Source organism: Saprolegnia parasitica (genome assembly GCF_000151545.1).
Source record: "Saprolegnia parasitica CBS 223.65 unplaced genomic scaffold supercont2.6, whole genome shotgun sequence".
Classification (NCBI taxonomy): Eukaryota; Oomycota; class Saprolegniomycetes; order Saprolegniales; family Saprolegniaceae; genus Saprolegnia; species Saprolegnia parasitica.
Window position 1 is genome coordinate 630817 of NW_012156400.1, and position 23526 is coordinate 654342.

A 23526-nucleotide genomic window follows, 5' to 3' on the forward strand; every position below is an offset into this window, starting at 1 on the left:
CTTGATTGGGATGCTTTCTCCCCTACCCCTGTGGCGACGGCTGATTTTGACCAATCCGATGGTGCAGAACACCAAGATCTGCATCTGATTGGCGAGAAAGTCCGAATTGAGAACAAGATCCCAACGAGGTTTTCTGTGTGAAACAGGCCAATAATGCCTATAATTAGGGAGAATATCCGAATTGTACACTAAAACCAGGATGCGTGGGCGGTCGACAAAAAATAGAAGCCACCTTCGAAATCTTTCTATCGAGGAGCGCAAGATGCAATAAAAAGCCAGAGTGACTGGCCGTTTGTATGCAACCGGGACGCCGGTCGAAGCTCGCGCTTCGGTTTGGAGCGGTCGACGTCGTCGCCTCCGGCGATCGGAGCCAGTCAGCCTCGAACCAAACTTGCGCCCGCCGCGTCATACTGTACGCACTGGATTTGGAACCGAGTCTCTAGTTTAAGCGCCCTTACACCTGCTGCCAGGGCTCGTGACGTGGCAGCGCCCAAGCTTACAAAAGGTCAGAGCTAAGAGAGCTTATAACGTGGAGCTCAGAGTTCGTCTTTCGCCGTCGTCGGGCTCTTCGCGTTCGGGACCGGCGCGGTTGGCGGCGCGTCATCGGTGGCGTCCTCCTCAACATCGTCGACGTCTGGCACACAGTGGATCGCCTGGGCGAGCTCGGCGCGGCGCCGGTCTTCTTTGGCGAAGTGCGGGTGCGCGCACACCTACAAATATCTTTCTTCCCCAATATGACCCAGGATGGACACCTACCGCCGGCGCCGCGACCTTGATCATGTAGTTGCACGTGGAGGTTTCCTGAATGCTAATGATGTACGGAGGCTGTGTTTTGAGCGTCGGGCAGAACAGCAAGAGGCGCGTCATTCTAGAAGCAATGTCATGCGCATGCATCCACGAGGTGTGTACCGCGAGCGATCGACGGCGTCGCACGGTGTGCCGCTGTCGTAAATCTCTTCGTACGCCGGCTGCTCCTTGTCGTGCGTGCCATCCATGAACTCGGAGAGAATGGCCTTGTGGTTGGCTTGGAGAGCATCGTTGGCCGCCGCGCTCCACTGCCTAATCTGCGACTCAGCGGTTGCCATATCCGGCAGAGTCGGTCGCACCCGAGCGAGAACTCGGCCGTGATTTCGCCCGTAGTTTCGCGCCGAAATTGGCTAATCTTGTTGCCAAAGCACACTTCGTAGGTCCACCAGCCTACCGCATTCATACAGTCAAAATTTATCAAGAGAGTATCAAGCAATCGAGACCTTCGGTGCGCTTGATGCACGTGTTGGCGGTCGTGAGTGGCTTGAGAAAGTGGTCGACACTCAAATCCAGCGCGCTCTCGGCGTACTTGTCCAGGCAAAACGAGCGCGAGCCCAAGAGAAATGCGGTGAGTGGCGACGACGGCGTCGGCGTGTGCAGGCCCAGAAATGCAAGCGCAGGTGCATCCGAGCACGCAAACTGCACGGCAATGTTGGGTCCAAAGTACTGCGTGTACAAAAGCGTCTCGGGCGTAAATTGCGCCTAGAAGGTCGTTGAACGGGGAGTGGGTGGTTCGGAGATGGACCTCGGGGGACTTGGGTGACGGCTTGATGCGCATGTACTCGACCAGCGGCTTGAGATCCGCGTCCGACGTGTAGTCAGCGACCTTGGCGCGCGATGCGGGATCAGCATGCTGGGTTCCATCGAGGAGGTCAGCCCGATGAATCGCCTAGACACGTGAGTTAGCTATCCGACTATCTGCAAGGCGAAGGGTACCTTGGAGTGGCACACCTCGAAGAGCGTGCGCGATTTTACATCGGCGTGCGTGAGGCATTTGGGGCGGACCTTCTCGGCGATCTCGCGGCCGATTTCGACACGCGTCTGCTTGACGTCCGTCGCAGGGTCATGCTCTTCGCTCGAGACAGTGGGTACATAGCAGACGTAGCGTTTCCCGTTGCTAGCCGTCATGGGCATCGGTTCCCCAGGCAGCGTCGAGACCGGTGGCGCGTCGTCGAACGGACTCTTCGTGTTGACTTGGCGCAGCGCTTCGGCCTCGCTTCCATGGAGGCGGACCACGTACGAGGAGTCGGCCATGACCATGGACGCATCGTTGGCAGAAGCAGCAGCGGCGAAGATGACGGCGATGAGCCATCGACCGACCATTGCAGGCTTCATGGTGCTGCCAAGTGTTCGAGCCAAATGTCACCTCCGCTTGGAGCACACACATTGGTTCAAAAAAAGAAATATTTTGACCAATCAAAGAAGATTCAGTTGACCACCGCGGATTCGTCAAAAAGCTATGTTTAATTGTCCAATCATATGTCAGCATGACCGCACTAGATACACGTAGTCCATGAAGGCAAAACGAAAGACGTTCTGGTCAAGCGCCTAATCAAGCCAGAGAGGTCACACACCAGAATCCTCCTCGCGCTGAAGCGCTTGAGGTGTTGGGGGTCATTGTGGTCATATCGACTAACGTTTCGATGACCCGTTATGTGGCGTCGCTTGGCTGTTATGGTGATGGAGCTTGTCTTTCGATTGATGAAGTAGTACTATGCTTTGACTAATGGTGCTCCTTGTAGTATATCGAGTGGATGTTCATGGACGGATGTGTCTCGCGTAGGTGCGTCTTTTCTGGAATCGTCGGCGGGTAGTGCTCCACGCGGCCACCATTGATGACGTTGAAGGGTCGTCCGGCCTGGCCTTCGTTGCGCAGGTGCTGGGCCCTACGCCCGAGTCATGTCCGCTTCCATCAAACAAAAAGATCGACCACGCACCGCTCGGGGTGCCACACGGGCGGCGTCTCGTTAAAGAGCCGTCCATACGTATCCAAACGGGACCCTGGAAACTTGATGCGTTCTTGACAGACTTTGGTCACGTGCGCGGGCTTGATTGAGTCGTCTTGCGTCAAGTACGAGTAGCCGAGCTTGGGTATTGACGTCGTTTTGCTACAACCAACGCAGTCGATACAAAGCATTTGCAGTAATATGTAACCTACCAGCGCAGGTTGGTCTCGCGCGCGTTGCGCTGTCGCTGTTCGTGCTGCTGCTGGCGGTCGAGAAGGTTCGCCGACGCGCCGTAAATTTGCGTGTCTGTCACAGCAATGTCTTATCTATAAACGCTGTCAAACGCGATGCCGTACCGGGGTTGGACGGTCCATCGAGGCCCATGACACCCCCGGGGTACTGATGTCGCCTAGAAGCCATACATTGGATTTGCGACAACACAACGTTGAAAGTGATCGGACATGAGCTGCACAAGGCGGCGCTCTTTCATTTCTGCGCGCTTCTGGAGCGCTGCCGCCTTCTCGGACGCGGTCGCAAACTGCTGGCGTTCGCGGCGCTGGGCGGGCGTCATGATGCCTTCTTGCAGCGTCGCCGAGGCCACGTGGTTGTAACCAAGCGTCGCTTCTGCCACCGTTGCATTGTTTCGCACCGACTCGGGACGCAACACGACCAAATTCTACGATCCATAGCGTTCCGAACTGGTACCAAAGAGCAGTCGCTGTACTTTGCCCGCCTGGACAGCGCCGGCGCGCGCGACAATGTTCTCTTCGAGAGATCTACCACAGACGATATTCAACACCCATCCATTTGCTTGGACTAGAATGCGCTACCGAATGTGCAATGTCGGGTCGAACGCGGGTTTCGTGCCAAGCACCGTTGTGTGGATGCTGTCGTTCTCCAAGACAATCACCTTTCCGCGTGTGTCCAACCTAAGGGCAGATGGTTTTCATAGGACGACGCAGCAAGAGTCCATGCGAACCGCGCGAACGGCGTCACATTGCAATTCTCGCCATTCCACGAGCGCTGGACGAGGCCCGTGTGCGTCGCCGGGCGGTTCTACGCGCAGCTTAATGAAGCGTTCGGTAACTGCTGGCGTACGCGGCTCTCTTCGTTGAACGTCGACGGCGAGTCCAAGAACCGGTTGAGCCGCGTCGGGTCCGTCGCCTTGGCCTTCGCCGGTCGCATCGCTCGCAGGTTGTGGGTCCTATTTCTGTTCCGCAATTCTATTGGCGCGATTTGGCCAATCCAACGCGTCTATTTTGATGGACAACCATCTGGAAACATACGTGGCACGCTGTCGTGGCAGGAGGCAAGTGGCCAAGCCTTCGCATGATGGATACTACATGGAATAACGGACAACGCATCGTAGAATCAAAAATGCATTTGATCAAGACTACGGATCGAGTCGTGACGGCCGGCTACTTCTCGATTTTACTGGATGGAACATCCGCTCGTCGACTCGTCGTGCTTGGCCTGCCGGGCAGCCTCCTGGGCTGCCATCATCGCCGCGTGCTCTTGCGCCTGGACGCTCCGGTACATGCGCTCTTCGTGCTCGAGTTGCGCGCGATACTGCTGCTCCATCACAGCGTTGTACACGTCGCGCCGACGGGCTTGATCTCGAGGCGCAAGCTCGCGCGCACGGGCATCTTCCCACGCGCGCAAGCGGGCTTGGTACGCTCGCTCTTCTTCCACCTGGGCCGCCCGGGCCGCTGCTTCGGCTTGCACGTTGGCGCGGTGGGCTGCCGCAGCTTCTGCCATCATGATCTCGTACTGGACGCACACGTCATCGTCGCTATCATAGTCGTCGTCGTCGTCATCACTGTCATTGCCACCATACTCGTCGTCGTCGTCGTCATCGTCGGCATCACTGTCATTGCCGCTGTCGTTGGCGCGCTCGGCCTTGATGATGGCCGTCGCGTGCCTGGGCGGCGCGCCCGCAATCGCACCAAGACGGACGCAGTGCTCCAAGAAGGGGCCCCACGTCGAGCTCGTCTCGAGGATGTCGGGGTTACCGACGACGATGAGGAGGGCTTTCGCCCGCGTGATCGCGACGTTGAAGCGCTTGGGGTGCGACACGAACCCAAGGCGAAATTTGGCGTCGTCAGCAAAAAACTCGGTCGAGCTGCGCACGGTCGAAACGAGGATGACACGGCGCTCACCACCTTGAAACTGCTCGACCGACCCGACGAGGACACCATCGAGCTTGTGCTTTTGGAGCGCCATCTGAATCTTCTGGCGCTGCTTGGCGTACGGCGTAATGACGCCAATCTCGTCGAGGCGCAAGCCTGGGTACGTCTTCAGCGATTGAATGTACGTCAGTACGGCGTGGAGCTCAAACAAGTTGTACCACGACGGCGAGTCGGCGTCTTGCATTTCGGCGCCCGTGATGCCGTGGAAGAGGATTGGCGCCGCCGCGTTGGGCAGACTCGGCCACGCCAGCATGTTGTGCGTCGTGGCCTTTGGTGCGTGCGGCGTGAGCTCGCCCTCGTAAAAGAGCTCATTGGGCACGGTCAGAATGGCGTCGTGGGACCGATAGTTGCGCAGCAGCTTTGTCTTGTGCGACGTCGCGTACAGCTCGCGTTCCATGAGTCGTTCCATGAGCGACATGCCGAGGCCATGCTTGGCGGCCACAGCCGACTTGACGACGGGCCCGAGCTGCTTCGGGTCCCCCGCGAGGACCACTACAGTCGCCGGCAGAGCCAGCGGACCCAGCACCGTGACAACCTCGGGCTCGGACGCCTGCGCCGCCTCGTCGATCGCAATCAAGCTAAAGTACCCACGGGCGACACCGAGGTTGTAGAGCTTGGCGCCCGACCCGATTGTCGAGACGATGACGGCGACCGCCTGGACATCGCCCAGCGTTACGGGCGTAAACCCGCCTTCGCCGTTGGTCTTGGTAAAGGGAAGCACGGCGTCCGGCGTGCCTTTCTCACGGCGGCTAAAGGCCATGGCACGCAAGAGCTTGGCGCGCGTTAGCTGCGACGCTAGACGCTCGACAACATTGTCGGCCGCCGCGTTCGACGGTGCGCACACGAGGATCTTCGCATCCGGCTTCGCTCGGAGCAGCTGCACAATCGTCTCGACAAGCGTCACGGTTTTACCCGTGCCTGGCGGCCCAAAGAGCAAGTAGGGCGCCTTGACCTTGGCCGACGACATAACGTGGTCGAGTACGTCGTTGATGACCTTGTGCTGCTCGGGGTTGATGGAGCGCGTTGGCTGCAGCGACCGCTGGATTTCAACGGGGCGCGGCACCGTTGGCGACGGGAAGAGCAACGTCTCGTGCATCGCCAGTGAGATACTTGCGAGGCCTTGGTGCATCTCGCGCATCGGCGTCCGCGACATGATGAAGCGGACGTTGAAGCTCGCGCTCGCTTGGTACGCGCTTCGAAAGGACGTCGGCGTCGCAATGTAAATCGCATCGAGACGCACATCATACACGGTGCCCTGGAACGTCTTGGCGCCACGCGAGAGCCAAACTTTGTCGCCCGTCATGAGCGACGGCCGGCCTTCGGCGAGGCCAGGCACGGCGAGCTCGTAGAGGTCTGGGGTCTTGACCTTGAGGCGCGCACCGTCCATGTCAAACTCGGCCTGCTGCCGGAGGTGCTCGAGCTCTTCGTGGAACAGCAGGTGACGGAAGCGCGCTTGGTAGTTGACCAAACTCAAAGGGCCTTCGAAATCCACGACCGGCAGCGGCGACGGGACGGGATACGGTGCCAACGGCACACTACGCTTGGATCTCGTGCTCTTGGCCGAGTGCTTGTCACCACCGGTCGGTGGCACAAAATGCAGATTGGTGCGCTTCTTGCGTCGTTGCCGCTTGACGGGGGCGGACGCGATCGCGTCCCGCGTCTCTGCGTCCATACCTGCATCGACGGCGTTGACGCCTTCGACGACGCGGCCAATGAAAAAGACGGTGCCGTGGCGTGTCACAAACTCGAACGCGAGGATCGTCTTGTACTGACCGGGCACTTTGGGCGAAAAGTGGCACGGAATGTTCAGGGTCGTGTTGGGTGCAAAGGCAATGTTGGTGCCGATTTTGGGGCCAAACTTGAAGGGCGTACTGCCCTTGGATGTCGCGACTTGGAAGACGCGGCGCAGCGTGATCGACTCGGTTGCGCGGCTGGTTACGGTGTAGAGCTGCGTCGCCGACGTCTTGGTCTCGACAACACGACGAAAGACATTGTTGTCTTTGATCTCGACGCCATACTTGTCGGCGGTAAACTTGGCGCCGTAGAGCTTGAGGAGCTTGGCCGGCGAAGGGTCGTTGGCGGGCGACGCCGCCTCGTGGGATGCACCGCCAACAAAGAAATCGCCGTCCGTGGAGCGAATCGGTGGCGTCGCCGAGGCGCCGTGGTCCTTCACAAAGCCCGACGCATTGCTACCGTTCGCGTATATGACTGCGCTGATACCTGGGTACTCCTTGTAGAGGTCGCCTAGGCGCGACCCCGGGATGCGACCGCCGTTCTCAGCGATAAAGCCGCCGACGATCTTGAGCACCGACGCGACGGTCAGCGGCTTTGAGTCGTTTTCGACCCACGCAAAGTCGTTGTCGACAAGAATGGGCGGGGACGCCTGCGGCCCGTGCGTTCGGAGGAACGCTGCAAGTGACGGCTTGAAGACGCCCTTGTCGTTCGGGTGCTTGGTGTAGTAGTCACCCATGTTGGAAAATCGCAACTTCCCGCCGAGACTCACAATGTACTTGCCGAGACGCCGGATCGCGTCGTGGGCACCTTGGGGCACAGCGCCAAGCTGCGCCCGAGCGAGCGACTTGGCAAGCACCTCGTTGTACATGGCGGTTGTCATGAGACTCTTCATGCGAGCGTAGGCCGCCGGAAGGTGCTTGACGTCCTGCGCAGCGTAGTCGAGGCGCTGGGCTTCGATCGGGCGGCGGTCCCAGAGACCAAAGCCATGCTGCACCGAGTCCTTTTGCGTGTTGATGGCGCCCGCGTACTGGTGCAGAATCTTGTTGAGACCCACGAGCGTGTTGGGGCTACTCGTCAGCACTTGGTGCGCGACTTGCGTGTCAAAGAGGTTGGTCAAACGGAGGTTAAACTGCCCCGCAAGACCCGTGTAGTCGTGGCGCGCATCGTGCAAGACAGCGAGCTTGGACGTGAGCACGGCGACGATCTCGGGCTCGCGCAAGATCGCAGGGCACACGTAGACGTCGAGAATGTAGACGCAGTCCGACCGGCACGAGACCTGGAGCAGCGACATCTTGCCAGCAGCCTCCAAGTCGCCTTCGAGGTCCATGAAGAGCACGTCCGACTGCTTGAGGACCGCGAAGGCTTGCTTGGCGCCTTGCACAGTCGTAATGTACTTGTACGCAGCTGGCGGCGTTGCCGTTGTCGATGCTGAAGGCGATGTGGTCGGCGGCGGCGACCCCGGTTGTTGGGTCCACGTGATGCCGAGCAGCTTCTTGTCCCCGACGATTACGAGCTGAAATTGACCCAGACACCCGTGTATCTCGATGAACTCGGTGCATGAAGCGATCTTCGCGGACGACCACATAAAGCCATACGCAGGGTGAGCTTTTCGAAAGCCGCCCAAGAAGCACCCAATGTCTGTTGTGGTGCGGTTCGGCAACGCCGCCTCACCGAGAGCCTTGATGGCCTCAGACGTCGCAGCAAACTGAATCGCATGCGCGACGACGGCGAGCGGATAGGCAGCAGACGCGCCATGAGCTGCAATGAAGGCTTCGATGCCGCCGGCGTCGGCGACAGTGGCCTTGAGCTTTTTCCGTGCTTTGGTCGAAGAGTAGAACGACTCGAGCTCTGCCACGCGCACGTAGCCATGGCGTGCTTGCACGTAGGTGCATAGAGCATCCACGCACGCCTTGGCGGCCATGCTCGCACGATGGTCAGGCAAATGCAAAGTGGCGACATCCAATCCAATCCAACGTCCATCTGGAGCGACCATGTACCGTACGCAATATACGTCAAATGACTTGTTTTGCGTATGTGTCGAATGTACTAAAGTATATAGTACGCGTACATCGTACAAAATACAGCAATTTGATTCGTCGTCATTGATGCTTGACGAGCCCTATTCGTGCAGACTGGTCGAGCTCCCTCGAGTCCGTCGTGCCTGTAGAACATACCGGTCGACTAAAATTGGGAGAACAGATCAGCGAGGCGGTGTTCTCGCAGGCTTTTGGCCGCGCCGACCTCACTCCTCCCGGACAACTTGATAATATGATATCAACTTCAACGCATCAATATAATCGTCATCATACAAATATCCCACTATTTCCAAGAGACATCCTCCGACTTGCAAGTGAGCGAGATTGCCGTGCGTGTACCACGCTTGCTCGGGCTACAAAACTCAATCAATGCCTACCCAATTCTAACACTTTTCCGCTGCAACTTCTACGATGACACTGGTAGATCATGTGTGGTGTCGTATGAACCTAGGGCATTGACCTCATTAGCAATGCAATGACCGCAGCTCTACAGTTGCTATAGCTATTCGCCCAAACTGGTTTTTGTGATTCAAAGCAAAGCAATCGCCATCGATCGTATATGGATCGTATATTTCGAGGTGCAAGGCCAAGCAAATGTCGAGTTACATTGATTTTCACAAACAAGATCGTTTGCGCACGAGTGGGCGCGGACTAATCGTGTATAAAGTCTCACAGTGTGTGGCAGCAGCCGAAGTCCACCACGTCATCGGCGGCAATTTCGCTACACTCAATACTGCACGACCCCCTCTTTGCCCAGAGAGTAGAGCACTCGCATTTATATCAACATCGAGTTCGCGCTCTGGCAATTGCGTCGCTCGGGCGCGCGGTCGACCGGCCGTCGAAATGGCTACACTAGTTTCTCATATCCCACGTTGTCATCGGAGCCGACCTTGCTCTGTAGCACACTTGTTTTGAAAGCATCAAGCCTGCATCATCATGTGGCACAGAGGCGCCGAGCATGCGTGTCCTTTGCGCCGCGTACCTTGTTAAGGGTCGCGTCATCCTGTGCCCTTCACGAGAGGCATGCATTCTCAGAGGTTTTTCATCCACGTCAACATTGAGGACCATTTTAGATTTGGTCATGTGGAAGCCCGTGGTCTTCGGCGTCGTCGCCATCCTCGCGACGCCGCTGCTCGTGCTCTGGGGCGCCGTCGGCTGGGTCCTCACGCGCCCACCACTTGCGGCAGCGACGACGTCTGTTGCAGCCGTCCTGGCGCTGGCCATCGCAGCTTACGTCGACGACGCGACCATGCTCTTTGACGTCCCCGCCGTCCTCGCCGTCGTGCTGGGCCTCTTTATGACGCTGCCAAAGAAGACGCTGTACGACTGGCCGCTTCTGATTGCGTTTCTGTCGTTCGCCATCGCGCGCCGCGTGTGCCTTCCGACGCCGCCGACGTCGCTGCCCAGTACGACGATGCATGCGTTCTGCTCCTGTTGATGCGCGCCTTTGTAGATTGGATCACAGTGATCAGCTGCGTGGGCCTCATCTGGGGCTACACCACAACGCGGAAACTCTGGGTCTCAGCCAACCTCGAGACGCTCACGGTGATCGAAGACCGCCTGTACAAGGCGCACATCATGGCCGAGTACACCATGCTGAAAGTTGGTGGCCTTGGCACCGTCCACGTCCCGTACTGCGGCGAGAAGCGCGACGAAAGCCGGTTGCCGCCGCTCAACCTCGTCTTGGTCCATGGCTACGCCGCCGGCAACGCGTTTTGGGCCACGGTACATCACGTCTTTAACTCGCGCTCGTTGATCTCATGCCCGCGTGTAGAATTTACAAACGTTGGCCAAGCACTACAACGTCGTATGTCTCTAGCCTTTCGCCTTGGGTGTCCATAATGTTCGTCTCATGCCTTGCAGTATGCGGTGGAGTGGCTTGGCATTGGCCGGTCGGACCGACCCGACCCCAAGTTTGCATCGGTACCCACTTCGAATCCGGCGAACGCAGTACTTAGTTGTATGTGTTTGGCTAGTACGATGAAGCCGACGCCTTCTTTGTCGATGCGATCGAGCGCTGGCGCAAGGAGATGCAGGTACATATTGTGTGCAGCTTCGTGCATAACTGTTCCGCTCACGGTGTCGCATATTAGCTCGACCAATTTGTGCTGGCGGGCCATTCGATGGGCGTACGATCGTCGTCCTCGATCTCGCGTCCTAAAAGAGTTATTAGGGCATCTTTGTGACGCATTACGCCGTCAAGTACCCCGAACGCGTCGAGGTACATGCTTCGAGTCTCCTAGCAGACTACGTACGCGATTGATCTGTGTAGCAACTCGTCTTGATCTCACCGGCGGGCGTCGGGTATCCGCCCAAAGATGCGTCCGAGCCGCGCTCGTACTTCTTCCGCATCGTGCGCATGGGCTGGCGCGCTGAGATGACACCCATGGTACAATACTCTCTCTTTTGAGGACGATATTCATAAAGGACTAGGCCATTGTGCGTTATCTTGGTCCGTTTGGCCCGAAGCTCGTGAGCTGGATCTTGCAGCGCCGCATGAGTTGGCTTCCCGACACGAGTGTGCTCAAGAGCGGGATCCTTGACCCTGCACTCATTGCGGACTACATGTACCACAACTGGGCCCTGAAAAAGTCGGGCGACGTGGCCATGAACACGCACCTCTTGCCGGTACGAATCGACAGTACCTCTTGCAGTCGCTCACAAAGGCTGGTATTGTAGGGCGCCTTTGGCAAGCGTGCGCTCCGGGACGACCTGCTTCCGGGGCAAATCAAGATGCCCGTGACCTTTCTGTGCGTAACGAAATGGCTCTGTCGAGGACGCTTGTGATAGAGATGTACTAGGTATGGCGGTGGATCGGACTGGATGGACTATAACCACGGCCAAGACGTTGTCGACCGACTCAAGACCACGCAGTACGCATCTCTGCGCAAGGTGCCCCTCGCCGGCCACCAAGTGTTTATGGACAACGCCGCTGCCTTCAATACGATGCTCATTGACGCCATCACCGACGGTCTGGAGCTGCGTTCGTTCCGCACAGAAGCGTACTAGCCTAAAACAAAGTTCCCAGTTCAACGCATACTGCCTCTTGGTATAGAACCGCATTAGAAAGTTGCTTTTAACGTCAAGCGCACACAGTGGATTGCGGCCAGCATCGAGTTTTGGAAATTCCAGTGAGGAGCAGACCACGCAAGCGAGGGCCAGTGCCGAGAGCGCGGCCGCGTACGATCGACGAATCTGGGTGCATGCGCAGCGCAACGCACAGTGCCCAAACAACCGCGCACTCGTACTAGTAGGTCTCGACGAGGGTTCAAAGCCCGACAGTTGCAGCGACGACAACATCTATGCGGGTTCGCAGCTCGATTCACTGGTAGCAGCAGTAGTGAAGATACGTCCGCTCTCACTAGCTGCGCGGGATTCATTTCCTAGCATGACTCTGAATACCAAGTGTCTACGCACATTCGACGGGCAGGAGTCCATTGGCCAAGACAGCTCCCGTACAGGACGGCGGCCGCTGAAGAGAGAACGTCATGTGTGCTGCTGTACAAACTTGCATGTCCCGTAGACAAGACTACAGCGGTGATGTCGTGTTAGGTTTATGCAGCGTCTCGATGTTGCATTGTTTAACGACTTGAGTCCAGGAAAATATTGATGCATTGCAGCCTTTGCCGCTCCCGAGGCGCCCCGTTTTCTAGGCCGCACCAAGATCACGTTGCCGATCGTCCTGCACCGCGACCTCCAGTCGTTGACGCCGCCTCAGTCGCTGGCGTCTCTCGAGGACCTCAACAAACTGCGTAGCTTTGCCGCCGATCGCGACGCCTGGAAGGAATCTACGGAACTTGTCATCATGGGCCTCACCCGCGGCCACAAGCGTCCCCGGCCTCACCCGCGGCCACAAGCGTCCCCGCGCGACTACAGAAGAACAAGATGCACCCCCGCGCCGCCGCCTGCGCAGCCACGGCCCGGTGAGCGAATGAAGAAGAAGGAGATTGCTAGTCTCTACGTATGCGAACTCTTTGTAACAACGAAGATAACGCGAAACACGTTCATATATATATTGCAGCCCCAGAGCGCCAGGGTTTGACCTGCGCAGGCCCGAGAGATGTCCACGTCATGATGATTTTTGGCCAATCAGATGCCAAGGATATTTTATCCGCGAAAATCCATGTCACAATTCGATTTTCTGCGCAGGAGACAAGGCAAGAACAAGCGCCCCATGAGCCCCGCGACCGAGGACGGCGGGGACCCCCCGGAGACGCTCCGCCAAGCCATTAAGGCCTCCATGCGCCTCCGTGAAGCCATCCGAGCGACCGACGAAGATGCGCTCAAGCTCGAGGTAGAGCTGTTCAACAAGCAATGCTTCTTGATCGCATGCTTGTCAAGCATGCGACCGCGCTGGGCTTGAAGCACTGGGTCGTTGACGAAGACATGCTTATAGACTCGACGACACTGCTCCAGCGCCTTCCCGCGCCCGAGAAGATGCTGACGCAGACGAGCTGCGAGGTGTCAGCCATGGACGATACGCCTACGGACGACCAGGCCGTTGCCCGTGCAAGCGGTGGCGCTGTGGTTTTTGGCCACTGCATTGGGTTCCATGGCTCGTCCAAGAGCGTTAAGACGGCCATCTTGCAGACCCCGATTGAGTGGGAGCTCGAAACACCCACGATGAGCACGGACGTGGCGGAAGCGTGGTTTGCCAGCGCCAGTGATGCCAATGACTTTCAGGTCGCGGTCCACTCGAGCGGTCACGCACGCCCGCTACGTGACGGCAGTCATCTGCCTCCGCGCGGATCCTCCGGCGTGACTTACTGTACGTCTACGTGTACATGAAATCGTTTGACTTGAACGCGTTGTTGGGGCCGCTCAACGAGTGGGCGATGGCCGAGGCCGCGAGTGGACGACGGCCAAGGACTTTCTGTTCGACTATAGCTTGCATGTGCACAGTGGCACCTCCCACGTCGGCGGCAGCTTCTGGAAGACGGTCCACACATCTCGACCGAGTTGGACGTGGCGACTGCGGAGCTCCAGACGATGTGTCCAGCCGACCAGGCACCGAAAGACCTCTCGATGAACTACAGCAGCTTTCCGTACCAAAGCCGCGTCGACGCATGCGAGAGCACGCTGCAGGACGAGCTCCGAACGCGGTGCAACACTACGACGCAGATCGAGTGCACGGGGCCTGATGCGCTGAGCGTTGCGATCTTCAAGCAGCGACTCGCCCTCGACTGCGCGACATGGCACGTCATTGACTACCCGACAACGCACATCGGCGTCTGGGACCTTCTTGCGGCGGCTGGTTATGAGCAAGCTGCCAACCTCGTGCGTGATGCGGGGCTCGACCTCGTCGCGGGATGTGAAATGATACCGGACGTCGAGGCGGCTGTGCACGCTGTGTACACCGAGGCATGGGTGACCAACCCGACTTTCGGCACGCACATGAAGTGCACAAATGTCGGCTGCGCGGACGACGCTGACGAGACAATTGCCCAGCTGCTTGACGCCGCGACCGCTGGCAAAATTGACGACAGAGCGCTCGTCGACATCACTTCGCTCGCACTTCGCTACGGCCCTCTGTTCGAGGAAACGTCCATGGCCAACTACATGCGGGACCGGCATCTGCACACGAGCAACATGGTTGCCGGTCTCGAGAATCTTTGGCGCGAGCTTTCGCACACCTCCACGGCCAACAGAGACGCAAATGCCAATCTTCAACAGCTTTGCGGTCAAGCACCTGCTTGATGGCTTCCCGTTGGAGCTCATGAATGGCGATGCCGGCATGGTCAACGACAAGTAGATCGCTGCACTGCCTGGACAAGACGCACATGTGTGTGTGCTCTCGGTCATGGGCGTCCAGTCGTCGGGCAAGTCGACGCTGCTCAACTGCATGTTTGGCGTCCGCCTCCGAACGAGCGTCGCTCGGGTGCACGCGCGGCGTCAACTCCCAGCTTATCGCTTGCGACAACGGCGGCGCGTACGACTGCATCTTTCTACTGGACACGGAAGGCATCAGTTGCCCGAGAGCACGTCGGTGTCGAAGGCACGGTGTGGCGTGACAACCGCATGACGTATGTAGCTATCTTGCCCGCCGATGCGACCATCATCTTGACCAAAGGCGAGTCAACCAACATGATTAAAGACGTGCTCCCGATCGTGCTCTCGGCCTTTGCCAACTCGAAGCTGGCAGCCACCTCTGGCGGTCATCTCTCGTCCAAGCTCTACTTTGCGTTCAACCAGATTGACGTGACGCAGACGAGCACCATGGGCATGCGTCTTCGAGCGCTTCTCGGCAGTCTGCGCAGCAGCGCCAAGCAGATCGCTGCCGTGCGGCAGTCGCAGTCGGCAACATCGACGATGTTCCTTCGCGACTTTCACACCGTCATCACGGACGATGCGCGCTGCGACGTTCGCATTCTGGGTCTGACGCAAGGCCAGACGACGCCACCTAACGATGTGCCGCTGCCCGATTTTGGCGACCGTCTTGTCCGCTTCCGTAATCACATGCACTTTCGGGCTAGTATCGATGACCAAGAGTAGCAAGCGCGGACCATCGGCGAGCTCGGCGAGAGCTCGGACTTAGTCTGGATGTGTCTTCAGAGCGCCAACTTTGAACTGGACTTTGCGTCGCCACGTGAACGCGTCGTGTACGACCAGCTGATCCAAGCCATGGCAGGGCACACGCAAGAGCTCGCCAAGATCTACAGTGAGGCGTTTGACGCGGTGCTGCAAACGATGAGTGCCAACAATGCAGCTGAAAATGCGCCGGAAGCCAGCCGGAGCCGAAAGTATGAGATTCTCCTCCAGCATCACGTGGAGAGTGCGGTCGCCACGCTGGACGCTGTCGTGGCAACGACGCTGGACCAAAACGAGTTTGCCAAGTGGGCCACCGCGATGCACGATACGTGGGCGGACAAGAAGCAGCGCCAAGCGTCGCACTCAGTGCGCCTTGTGCAGTCCAAAGTCCAGCTTGAGGTTGACGCGATCACCACGGTCTACAAGGAGGAAATTCAAACGGACATTGTCGAATACATCACCAAGTGCGGCCCCGTGAAGACAATGACGGCTTCTGACAGGTGCACCTTCCACGACGGCGTCTTCTTATGGAAGACGGTCCACATCTCAACCGAGGTGGACGACGTAATACCCGCGGCGCTCCAGGCAATGCGTCTGGTCGGCAGACGTCGGCGAGTCACGGTATCTTGAAAAAGGTTGGGGATCCAAGAAGATGCACCCGTTGACTGTGTCCAGCTTCATCCAAATATCTCGGACTTGAAATGCATCGCCTTGATATACGTAAGAGGTGGAATGATATGCAAACTACGCTCGACTGTAGCCTGAGCTCTGACTAGACCAAAGTACGACTTGCCGTGGACTTCATCAACGTATGACTTGCGGTGAACTTGGCGTTGAGCTCTGCGTCCGTAACAAAGTGACTGCCACCCTCGCAGCGCCAGCCCCCCGAGAGCTGGAACCACTCGAATCCCATCGGGCACTTGCAGAGGCTGCGAATGCGCTCTTGCACTTCCGCTTCTTCCTTGAGCTTCTTGGCCAGCGCTTGGGCGTCGAGCTCGCGATGCCACTCTGCCAGGTGGGCTTCGTGGGCTTGTTTGGCCGCCTCGAGCTCGGCCCAGTCCGCGTCGGAGACGCCTGCATCGCGCTGACATGTCTTCATCGTCGCCTTCTCACAAGTGCGACTGGCCTCGTTGTTGTGCATGGCTTCCTTCGTGCGCTCGGGGGCGCGCGATGCCACAGCAGAGGCCACAGCCGTTGCCACCGTGTCAGCAAACATGGAAGCCACCTTTGCAGCCAGCGGCGAGACGATAGTGGCGCGGGCGCGCACGATCTCATCGCACGCAGTCTCCACGTCGGCTTCGAGGATTGCCTTTGGCAGCTGCGCCGGGAGCCCAGCGATGCGGTCGGCGCGGGCTCCGAGGACGGCCTTCCAGACGCTCTGGACGTCGCGGCCGTTGCCCCAGCCTGGGAGCGTCCGCAACACGCCAAAGTACGTGGCAAGCGCCTCGTGGACGGTCTCGTCGGCCACAAAGTTGCTTTTGGCCATCGTCGTCTTGACAAAGGCGACGCAGTCTTCCGGCGACCAGTCGGGAAAGTCAAAGAAGCGAGTGAAGCGGCTTTTGAGCCCTCCGTTTGTGGTGAGCATGGCGTCCATCTCGCGCGGATACCCGGCGACGACAATCACAAGGCTCTTGTACGTTGGATCAGTCATGGCCGCGACAAGTGTCGCGACGGCGTCCCGGCCGTACGGGCCCTCGGCGAGCGTGTACGCTTCGTCGATGAAGAGGAGGCCGCCGTTGGCCGCCGAGAGCTTCTCCAGGACGACCGTCTTGGTCTGGCCCACAAAGTTACCCATGAGTTCAAGCCCCGTCGTCTCCACGACACTCTCCACGGTGAGCAAGTCCAGCTGGAACAAGATGGTTGCCAGAGCCCGCGCGACCGTGGTCTTGCCCGTGCCGGGGGACCCTCGAAAGACAAAGTGTCCAAGCGCTGGCAGCGCATCGCCGTCAGCGCGCGCCACGAGCATCGCGTTGCGCAAACTCAATAGCGCCTTCTTGATGGTTGCCATGCCAAAGAGACCGTCGAGGGCTGCAAACGGGTCGGCAGAGACCACCTTTGCGTCGCTGAAATCGTCGGGTTGGAGGACGATGCAGGTGCCAGGGCGCAGCGACGCCTTGGCCATGGCGCGGTGCACGAGCGTATTGACGGCACCGGCGTTGCCAAAGTTGGCCAACGTCTTCTGCTTCTCCAGCACGTTGAGCGCGACCTCCATCGCCATGGACGAACAAGTGACTTCTTCTTGTTTGCACGTGTACTCGAGGAGCTTCAGCAGCTCCATGGCCGAGTAGTCTTCAAAGACAAAGGCGGCTTCGCGCGGGAATCGGCGGGCCAACCCCGGGTTTTGCTCCCGGAGCATGGTCAGCATTTGTGCCTCGTACCCAAGAAGTAGCACGGCAATGTCTTCACGGCCCGTGCTCTGCACCTTCTCAACGAGGACGTTGAGGACTTCCTTGCCGTAAATCCCTTCGTTGAGCACGTAGGCCTCGTCGATGACGAGCACCTTGCCTTTGGCTTGCTCGAGCGTAGCGAGCGTCCGCTTTTGCGCGTCGCCGACGTGGTCACCCATGAGGTCACTCGCCGTCTTGAGCACAACGTCGCCGCTCGAGAGAAGGCGCAGCTCCTTGAGGATGCGGCCGTAGAGCGCTGCGCACGTCGTTTTGCCCGTGCCGGGGTTGCCGAGAAAGAGGCGGTGGAGGCGCACGGGCAGCGGCGCCTTGCCCGCGAGCGTGCGTTCCTGGTTCTTGGTGCAGAGCGCGAGCAGCTCCTTGACGCTCTTCTTGACGGCGGCCCAGCCAATCTTGGCCTCGAGCTCGGCCATGTAGCGCTGCAGCTTGGGGTTCCCCGAGACGTGCTCGGCCATGACGTCTTCCAGACACAGCGCCAGCGACTGGCCGCGAAAGGTGGGTCGCGCCATGGCCCGCTGCGTGGCGGCCTCGACCTCCTGCCGCACCGACCGCGCGTTACCAAAGCCCTTGGTGTTGGCGCCGACAATGAGCTTCTTGGCGACGAGCGTTGCAAGCTCTTTCGGAGCGGTCCAACCGCGGGCGGCGACTTGCAGGCGGCAGACCTCGGCCAGCTCCGTCACATCAAAGTCCTCAAATGTCACAAACTGAAATCGACTTTTGAGGCCAGCGTTGAAGTCAAACAGCTTGGTCTGCAAGTCCGTCTCGTAGCCCGCGAGGATGATCGTGATGCGGTCCCGGAGGTTTTCGGCCGCGGTGAGGAGGGCGGCCACGATCGGCTTGCCGCGGAGGTCGCCTCCTGGATCAAGATCGTACGCCTCGTCAATGAACAAGACGCCGTCCAAAGCACTCTGCACGAGCTTGTCGAATGCCGGTGCACCGGCGTCCTTGAGCTGCCGCGCGTCCGTCTCGACAAAGACGTCCTTCGAGCGCAGCTTTGAGGCGTGGAGCAGCGTCGCAAAGTGGCGCGCCACCGTGGTCTTGCCCGTGCCCGCGTTGCCCACAAAGCAGTAGTTTAAAGAAATTGGGTTCTTCTGCCGCATCTCGGGCGTCATTTGCGCGAGCGCCGCCGAGGTTTGAAAGAGCCCAATGGCGAATTGCTTGACTTTTGAGATTCCCACGAGGTCAAGAAGGGCGTCCATGGCCGGCGCCGCCGCTGGTGGCTTTCCGGGTAACGTCGCCCAGAGCTGTCGAGTGCACGTGTTCGTGTGCGGCGATGGCGACTCGGCTGGCGCCGGCGCAAGGTGCTGTTTCTCGGCAGGGAGCAGCCATGCGTCCGTAGCGTCCGGGTACTTGGTCGCAAACGCCTTTACAAACGCGAGATCCATGAGCCAGCGACCCAGCACGAGCAGCAGAATCGGGTGGGCGGTGCTGCTCGTGAGCACCAAATGGCGGAAGTAGCTCTCAATGTGGCTCGTCACGGCGGCTGCGTCATCGCCGGGCAAGTGAAGCAGCTCGAGCGCGTACAGCAAGTCGAGCTCGGGGATCGGCTTCGAGAGCTGCAAGGTGCGAAGCAGGTTGATGCCCGCGAACGGTGAGGCTCGGGAAGACACGCATTGGAGCTTGGACGTGAGCTCTTGCTGTAACGCCGGGTGCGCCACGAGCGAGACGCCGTCCCAAGGGCTCGCAAAGACGACTCCCCGCAGTCGCTTGTCCACGGCCATGTTGGTGGTACGCAGAAGCCTCTCGACCTGCCCGACTTGGTCGCTGCGGACTGCCTTTTGCAGAGGCGACTCGGCGTCTGGGCGCAACTTCGCGGCGTCAGCCTGTCCCTTCCGCGACGCTCCGCGCAGCGTCGATTTGCAGTCCTAGGTACAGTCAGTATTTTTTTAGCGATATGCAATGATGACGTCACCGTGATAACGTCGTCGGGTCGTACGCTGCCTATGGAGTTAACTTTTGCGCCTGCGCCCAAGAGCAACTGCACGGCGTCAGCGTGGTCCATCTTTCTCGCAAGGTACAGTGCCGTATCGCCGTCCCAGGTCGTAGTTTAGCGATATGCGATGATGACGTCATCGTGATAACGCCTTCAGATCGTACATTGTTTAACCAGTTGACTTTGGCGCCTGCACCCAGGAGCAGCTGGACGGCGTCAGCATGGCCATTCCGCGACGCTTCGTGCAGCGCTGTATTGCCGTTCTAGGTCGTAGTTTTAGCGACAATGACGTCACCATGAAGGCGTCTTCGAGGCGTACACTGTCTCTGCAGTTGACTTTGGCACCGGCTCTGAGGAGGCGCCGCACGACTATGATGTGACCCTCGTGCGCCGCAACAATGAGCGGTGTAATGCCAGTCTAGTTGGTGTGGTAGATTGTTTCTAGTGCTTGGTATCGTTGCATGTACTCACCTTGGAGGGGTGGTCGACATTTGCGTGGGCATCTAGTAGGAGACCCACGACTTTGTCGTGGCCGTTGACAGCGGCGGCGAAAAGCGGCGTGAACCCGTCCTAAGGCGTGTGGTCGTCAGCCGTCGTCGCTACCGCGGCGGTTACCGAGTCGCACCAGTCGACATTGGCGCCCTGGCCGAGTAGCTGTCGCACATGATCCACATCGCCGTGCCACGTTGCATTGCACAGGCAGACGCCGAGACCCTCCTATTCACCGTTGCAGACGCGATCACGACCACCACAACGTACCAGTCGCGCGCGATTGCTGCTGCCTTGTTGTGCGGCAGCCACCTTGGTGGAGACGGATTCACTGGGCCGAGGGCAGCGATGCATGGCCGTCTTGATATAGTCGGCTGTGCTCAAGTAGTTGTTGCGATACGCTGCCGTGTACGCTGTCTCCTTGCACTAGACACATAGATTGTTTGTGACGAATAACACCAAGTTGGAACGTACGCAAAGAACGTGGGGGTCAGCACCGGCTTGTAGAAGAAGTCTGACAACGGCTTCTCGGCCCCGCCTCGCCGCAATGTAGAGGGGTGTCGTTCCGTCCTAGACATTGTTACACTGACATCCACACACACATCTGCATTACCTCGTCTTTCCAATCGACGTTGGCACCTTGTTGTATGAGGGAGGTCACGCGTGCCGCGTTTCCGCGCGAAGCCGATTCGTATAGATCCGGACCGAGGTCCTAATCGCAGACGCGATGATACCAACCATCGAGTCGTCGCCTACGCTCATGCTTGTCGTCTCCTCGCTGGTGGCTGCGGTCTGAGCAGCGCCACTGGCCCGAGGGAAACGACCCATGGCCGATTTGAGAATTTCGGCTGTGCTATAGTACTTGTTGCTCAACGCTACCGTGTACGCTGTCTCGTTGTTCTAGACACATGGATTGTATGAGATGATCATCTCAACACCAAGTTGCGGCGTACGCAAATAACGTGGGGGTCGGCACCGGCTTGTAGAAGAAGTCTGACAACTTCTTCTTGGTACCACAGCGTCGCAACGTAGAGGGGTGTCGTTCCGTCCTAGTCATTGTTACACAAACGTCCACACACACATCTGCATTACCTGATATTTCCAATCGACGTTGGCACCTTGTTGTATGAGGGAGGTCACGCGTGCCGCGTTTCCGCGCGAAGCCGATTCGTATAGATCCGGACCGAGGTCCTAATCACAGACGCGTTGATACCAACCATCGAGTCGTCGCCTACGCTCATGCTTGTCGTCTCCTCGCTGGTGGCTGCGGTCTGAGCAGCGGTCTCCAATGCGCCAGATGTAAAACGCTTCTGGCATTTCGAAAGGGTGCGATCTTAAATAGGCGATCTTCTGTATCCGGATAGATACAACGTCCTGGAGATGCACAACTTGATCAACACATAAGGTATGATTTCAAGTACCACGTAGTGTAAAAAGTTTTTTGCACCGAAGGTCGAGCGAGCGAAGGACCTTGAAAGATCCATATATATATATATATACTAGTATATTATACTAGTTCAGCAACCCCGGTAGACCGCGATGTACGCCTAGCGGTTACGATCACGGTTACAGTCACAATAGTCGGGCTTCGTCCTTCAGCGGCAACACTACAGGCGTCGGCCTGGAAGGACACGGCACGGTACTCAAAGTCGACACCCGCAGCGCCATCGAAGCCATGGCCACTGCGTCGCCGTCAGTCGCATGCAAGGGTACATAAATAGAATTTATGTACCCTTGGTCGCATGTCGCCAACGCCTGACGGCGACGCGACTACTGGCGATTAGGGTACTTGTACGACTACTGGCCCCGATGCAGGGGTACCTATTATGTACCCCTGCCCCGATGCATCGGCTCCCGTGGCCATGGCTTCGATGGCGCCGCGGGTGTCGACTCTGACAAGACAATGGCGGCTTTTGACAGCATCATTGACGAGATTCTCGACAAGGCGCGCAAGGTCAAGCCGCCGCTCGCCTCGCAAGTGCCAAAGCTCGTGCATGCCGTCATCTACGACGTCGGCATCGTTACCCCCGACAAGCTTCGACTCTTGACCGGCGACGACGATGATACGTCTTGGTTCCGAGGCGATCTACGAAAAACTGTTCCGGCGTGCCAACGCGTCGCGCAAGGAAGAAATCGTCGAGGCCGTGCGCGAACGCGTGTGCAGCGACCTTTCGTCACTCGGACGATGTGGCGATCTCGAGCGTGATGAGTGTCAAGTGGTTTTTAAACCCATGCATTTGAAGCAGTCCAAGCTCAAGGTTGGCCTCCGCACGCTTTTCTCGACGCTCAAGACCGAGCTCCGGCAACGGCGAGAGCGTTGAGACATTACCAACAACGTCGTTGCCAAATTTGAAGCGTATCGGCCGAGTATGCTTCGCTTTGCGCAAAGCGTGTGCGACGGCCAAGAAGCTGCTCAGCTGCTCTTGACGACACTTATCGAGGGGCTCGGTCTCCACTTGATGGAAGCGTTTGAACAAGAAGTTATGGCCGTCATTACCTCAGCACTCAAGAACGCGCGTTGGGTGCGCGCTGCTGACGCGATGCAGGCAACCTTGGACATGGTCTTCTTGCATCTCATGTGGAAGCGGGAGATCGGCACGGTGCTCGAACACATCGGGCAACCGACTGAACATACCTCGGTCGTCACGCGCCGCCTCGTACTGGCCAAGGTCCAAGAGTGCTACCTCCGCGTCGCCAAGAAGCTCGTGCTTGACGTCAAAGAAAGCATTGTAAGTGCGAGTGCCGCCGCGCGCGACGCCGTGAGCAAGCGCAGCGAAGCCTTTGTCCACGCACTTCGCCTCACGCTCCAGAGTCGGCTCAAGTGCAGCGGCACGAGTGCGCTGATTGAAAGTCTTCCGTCGGTCGCGGGGGACGTCATGAACTGTGACGACCAACGACCGTCTGTGTTTGCTCTCTCGGCTGGTCGTGACCAGACATGTGAATAAAATAATTTGTGTTTATTTGAATTTAAATTCTAACAAATATATCCCGGTAAATTATTTAATTGCGGGCTATGGCAAATACAAATTATTTATTTTTGACACTTATGGTCCAAATAAAAATTCGAATTGGCGAATTTGAAAAAGTCGTATCGAGCAATCACATAGGCCGTATCCATCAGGGGACTACCTCGTAGGATGTGGGTGGAATAGAGACTAGGCATTGGCTATAATTCGGAAATGGAGACCAGGCATTGGTCGATTTAATTTAAACGGCACAGGCCGGAGACCAGGCATTGGTCTAAATTGAAGTAATTCAATCTAACACTCGAAGTTCGTCGAAGTTCGAAATCCGGATCTTCGTATCTTTGACACGAACCCGCCGACCGTTGCGGCCGTTGCATCGGCAGTTGCAAAACTATGGACTGCCGCAGCTCCGCGGCAAGCGGGTGGCGATGCGCGTGCGAGTGAGCGACCTCAATGGCCGGTCGTGCTTGTCTTTCGTAGTGCGCCATCCAAG

General features: G+C 58.2%; 9 protein-coding genes across 9 annotated transcripts; 5 read left to right on the forward strand and 4 right to left on the reverse strand.

The window, feature by feature from the left end:
• Positions 1-432: 432 nt before the first annotated feature.
• SPRG_02566 (hypothetical protein) lies at positions 433-2190 on the reverse strand. The gene is made up of 7 exons (XM_012341135.1): positions 1744-2190; positions 1553-1696; positions 1251-1509; positions 1107-1197; positions 910-1059; positions 757-868; positions 433-710 (listed from the first exon to the last, which is right to left on the reverse strand). The coding sequence occupies exons 1-7, from the start codon at positions 2140-2142 to the stop codon at positions 537-539; spliced, it is 1329 nt and encodes a 442-aa protein (XP_012196525.1). The 5' UTR covers positions 2143-2190; the 3' UTR covers positions 433-536.
• A 340-nt stretch (positions 2191-2530) lies between these two features.
• On the reverse strand, positions 2531-3972 carry SPRG_02567 (hypothetical protein; the record flags this gene model as incomplete). The annotated part of the gene is made up of 9 exons (XM_012341136.1): positions 3852-3972; positions 3733-3809; positions 3584-3682; positions 3478-3529; positions 3215-3429; positions 3110-3162; positions 2966-3059; positions 2745-2915; positions 2531-2693 (listed from the first exon to the last, which is right to left on the reverse strand). The coding sequence occupies exons 1-9, from the start codon at positions 3936-3938 to the stop codon at positions 2531-2533; spliced, it is 1011 nt and encodes a 336-aa protein (XP_012196526.1). The 5' UTR covers positions 3939-3972.
• A 212-nt stretch (positions 3973-4184) lies between these two features.
• Positions 4185-8597, reverse strand: SPRG_02568 (hypothetical protein; the record flags this gene model as incomplete). The annotated part of the gene is made up of 1 exon (XM_012341137.1): positions 4185-8597. One exon carries the CDS (start codon positions 8595-8597, stop codon positions 4185-4187), a length of 4413 nt encoding a protein of 1470 aa, XP_012196527.1.
• Positions 8598-9793: 1196 nt separating this feature from the next.
• SPRG_02569 (hypothetical protein) lies at positions 9794-11751 on the forward strand (the record flags this gene model as incomplete). Its single annotated transcript, XM_012341138.1, has 11 exons — positions 9794-10118; positions 10166-10437; positions 10487-10519; positions 10576-10635; positions 10689-10748; positions 10806-10841; positions 10886-10933; positions 10985-11101; positions 11146-11340; positions 11392-11462; positions 11514-11751. The coding sequence occupies 11 exons, from the start codon at positions 9794-9796 to the stop codon at positions 11719-11721; spliced, it is 1425 nt and encodes a 474-aa protein (XP_012196528.1). The 3' UTR covers positions 11722-11751.
• A 1135-nt stretch (positions 11752-12886) lies between these two features.
• Positions 12887-14464, forward strand: SPRG_02570 (hypothetical protein; the record flags this gene model as incomplete). The annotated part of the gene is made up of 5 exons (XM_012341139.1): positions 12887-13006; positions 13054-13480; positions 13557-13651; positions 13699-14311; positions 14361-14464. 5 exons carry the CDS (start codon positions 12887-12889, stop codon positions 14462-14464), a joined length of 1359 nt encoding a protein of 452 aa, XP_012196529.1.
• A 48-nt stretch (positions 14465-14512) lies between these two features.
• SPRG_02571 (hypothetical protein) lies at positions 14513-15808 on the forward strand (the record flags this gene model as incomplete). Its single annotated transcript, XM_012341140.1, has 4 exons — positions 14513-14641; positions 14692-15150; positions 15205-15740; positions 15796-15808. 4 exons carry the CDS (start codon positions 14513-14515, stop codon positions 15806-15808), a joined length of 1137 nt encoding a protein of 378 aa, XP_012196530.1.
• A 127-nt stretch (positions 15809-15935) lies between these two features.
• Positions 15936-21364, reverse strand: SPRG_02572 (hypothetical protein). Its single transcript, XM_012341141.1, has 11 exons — positions 21303-21364; positions 21160-21258; positions 21021-21116; positions 20824-20967; positions 20681-20779; positions 20551-20637; positions 20194-20295; positions 20050-20148; positions 19898-19996; positions 19743-19841; positions 15936-19510 (listed from the first exon to the last, which is right to left on the reverse strand). The coding sequence occupies exons 1-11, from the start codon at positions 21306-21308 to the stop codon at positions 16013-16015; spliced, it is 4428 nt and encodes a 1475-aa protein (XP_012196531.1). The 5' UTR covers positions 21309-21364; the 3' UTR covers positions 15936-16012.
• Positions 21365-21970: 606 nt separating this feature from the next.
• SPRG_02573 (hypothetical protein) lies at positions 21971-22388 on the forward strand (the record flags this gene model as incomplete). The annotated part of the gene is made up of 2 exons (XM_012341142.1): positions 21971-22087; positions 22149-22388. The coding sequence occupies 2 exons, from the start codon at positions 21971-21973 to the stop codon at positions 22386-22388; spliced, it is 357 nt and encodes a 118-aa protein (XP_012196532.1).
• A 48-nt stretch (positions 22389-22436) lies between these two features.
• Positions 22437-23012, forward strand: SPRG_02574 (hypothetical protein; the record flags this gene model as incomplete). The annotated part of the gene is made up of 1 exon (XM_012341143.1): positions 22437-23012. One exon carries the CDS (start codon positions 22437-22439, stop codon positions 23010-23012), a length of 576 nt encoding a protein of 191 aa, XP_012196533.1.
• Positions 23013-23526: the final 514 nt, after the last annotated feature.

Coding starts and splice junctions, on each gene's coding strand:
- SPRG_02566 (XM_012341135.1), bottom strand. CDS start 2,142: ATGAAGCCTGCAATGGTCGGTCGATGGCTCATCGCCGTCATCTTCGCC. Junction 1,510..1,552: donor CGTCACCCAAGTCCCCCGAG/GTCCATCTCCGA, acceptor ACGACCTTCTAG/GCGCAATTTACGCCCGAGAC. Junction 1,060..1,106: donor ACGGCCGAGTTCTCGCTCGG/GTGCGACCGACT, acceptor GTCGCAGATTAG/GCAGTGGAGCGCGGCGGCCA.
- SPRG_02572 (XM_012341141.1), bottom strand. Junction 21,117..21,159: donor ACGTCGATTGGAAATATCAG/GTAATGCAGATG, acceptor AACAATGACTAG/GACGGAACGACACCCCTCTA. Junction 19,997..20,049: donor ATGTCGACCACCCCTCCAAG/GTGAGTACATGC, acceptor CACACCAACTAG/ACTGGCATTACACCGCTCAT.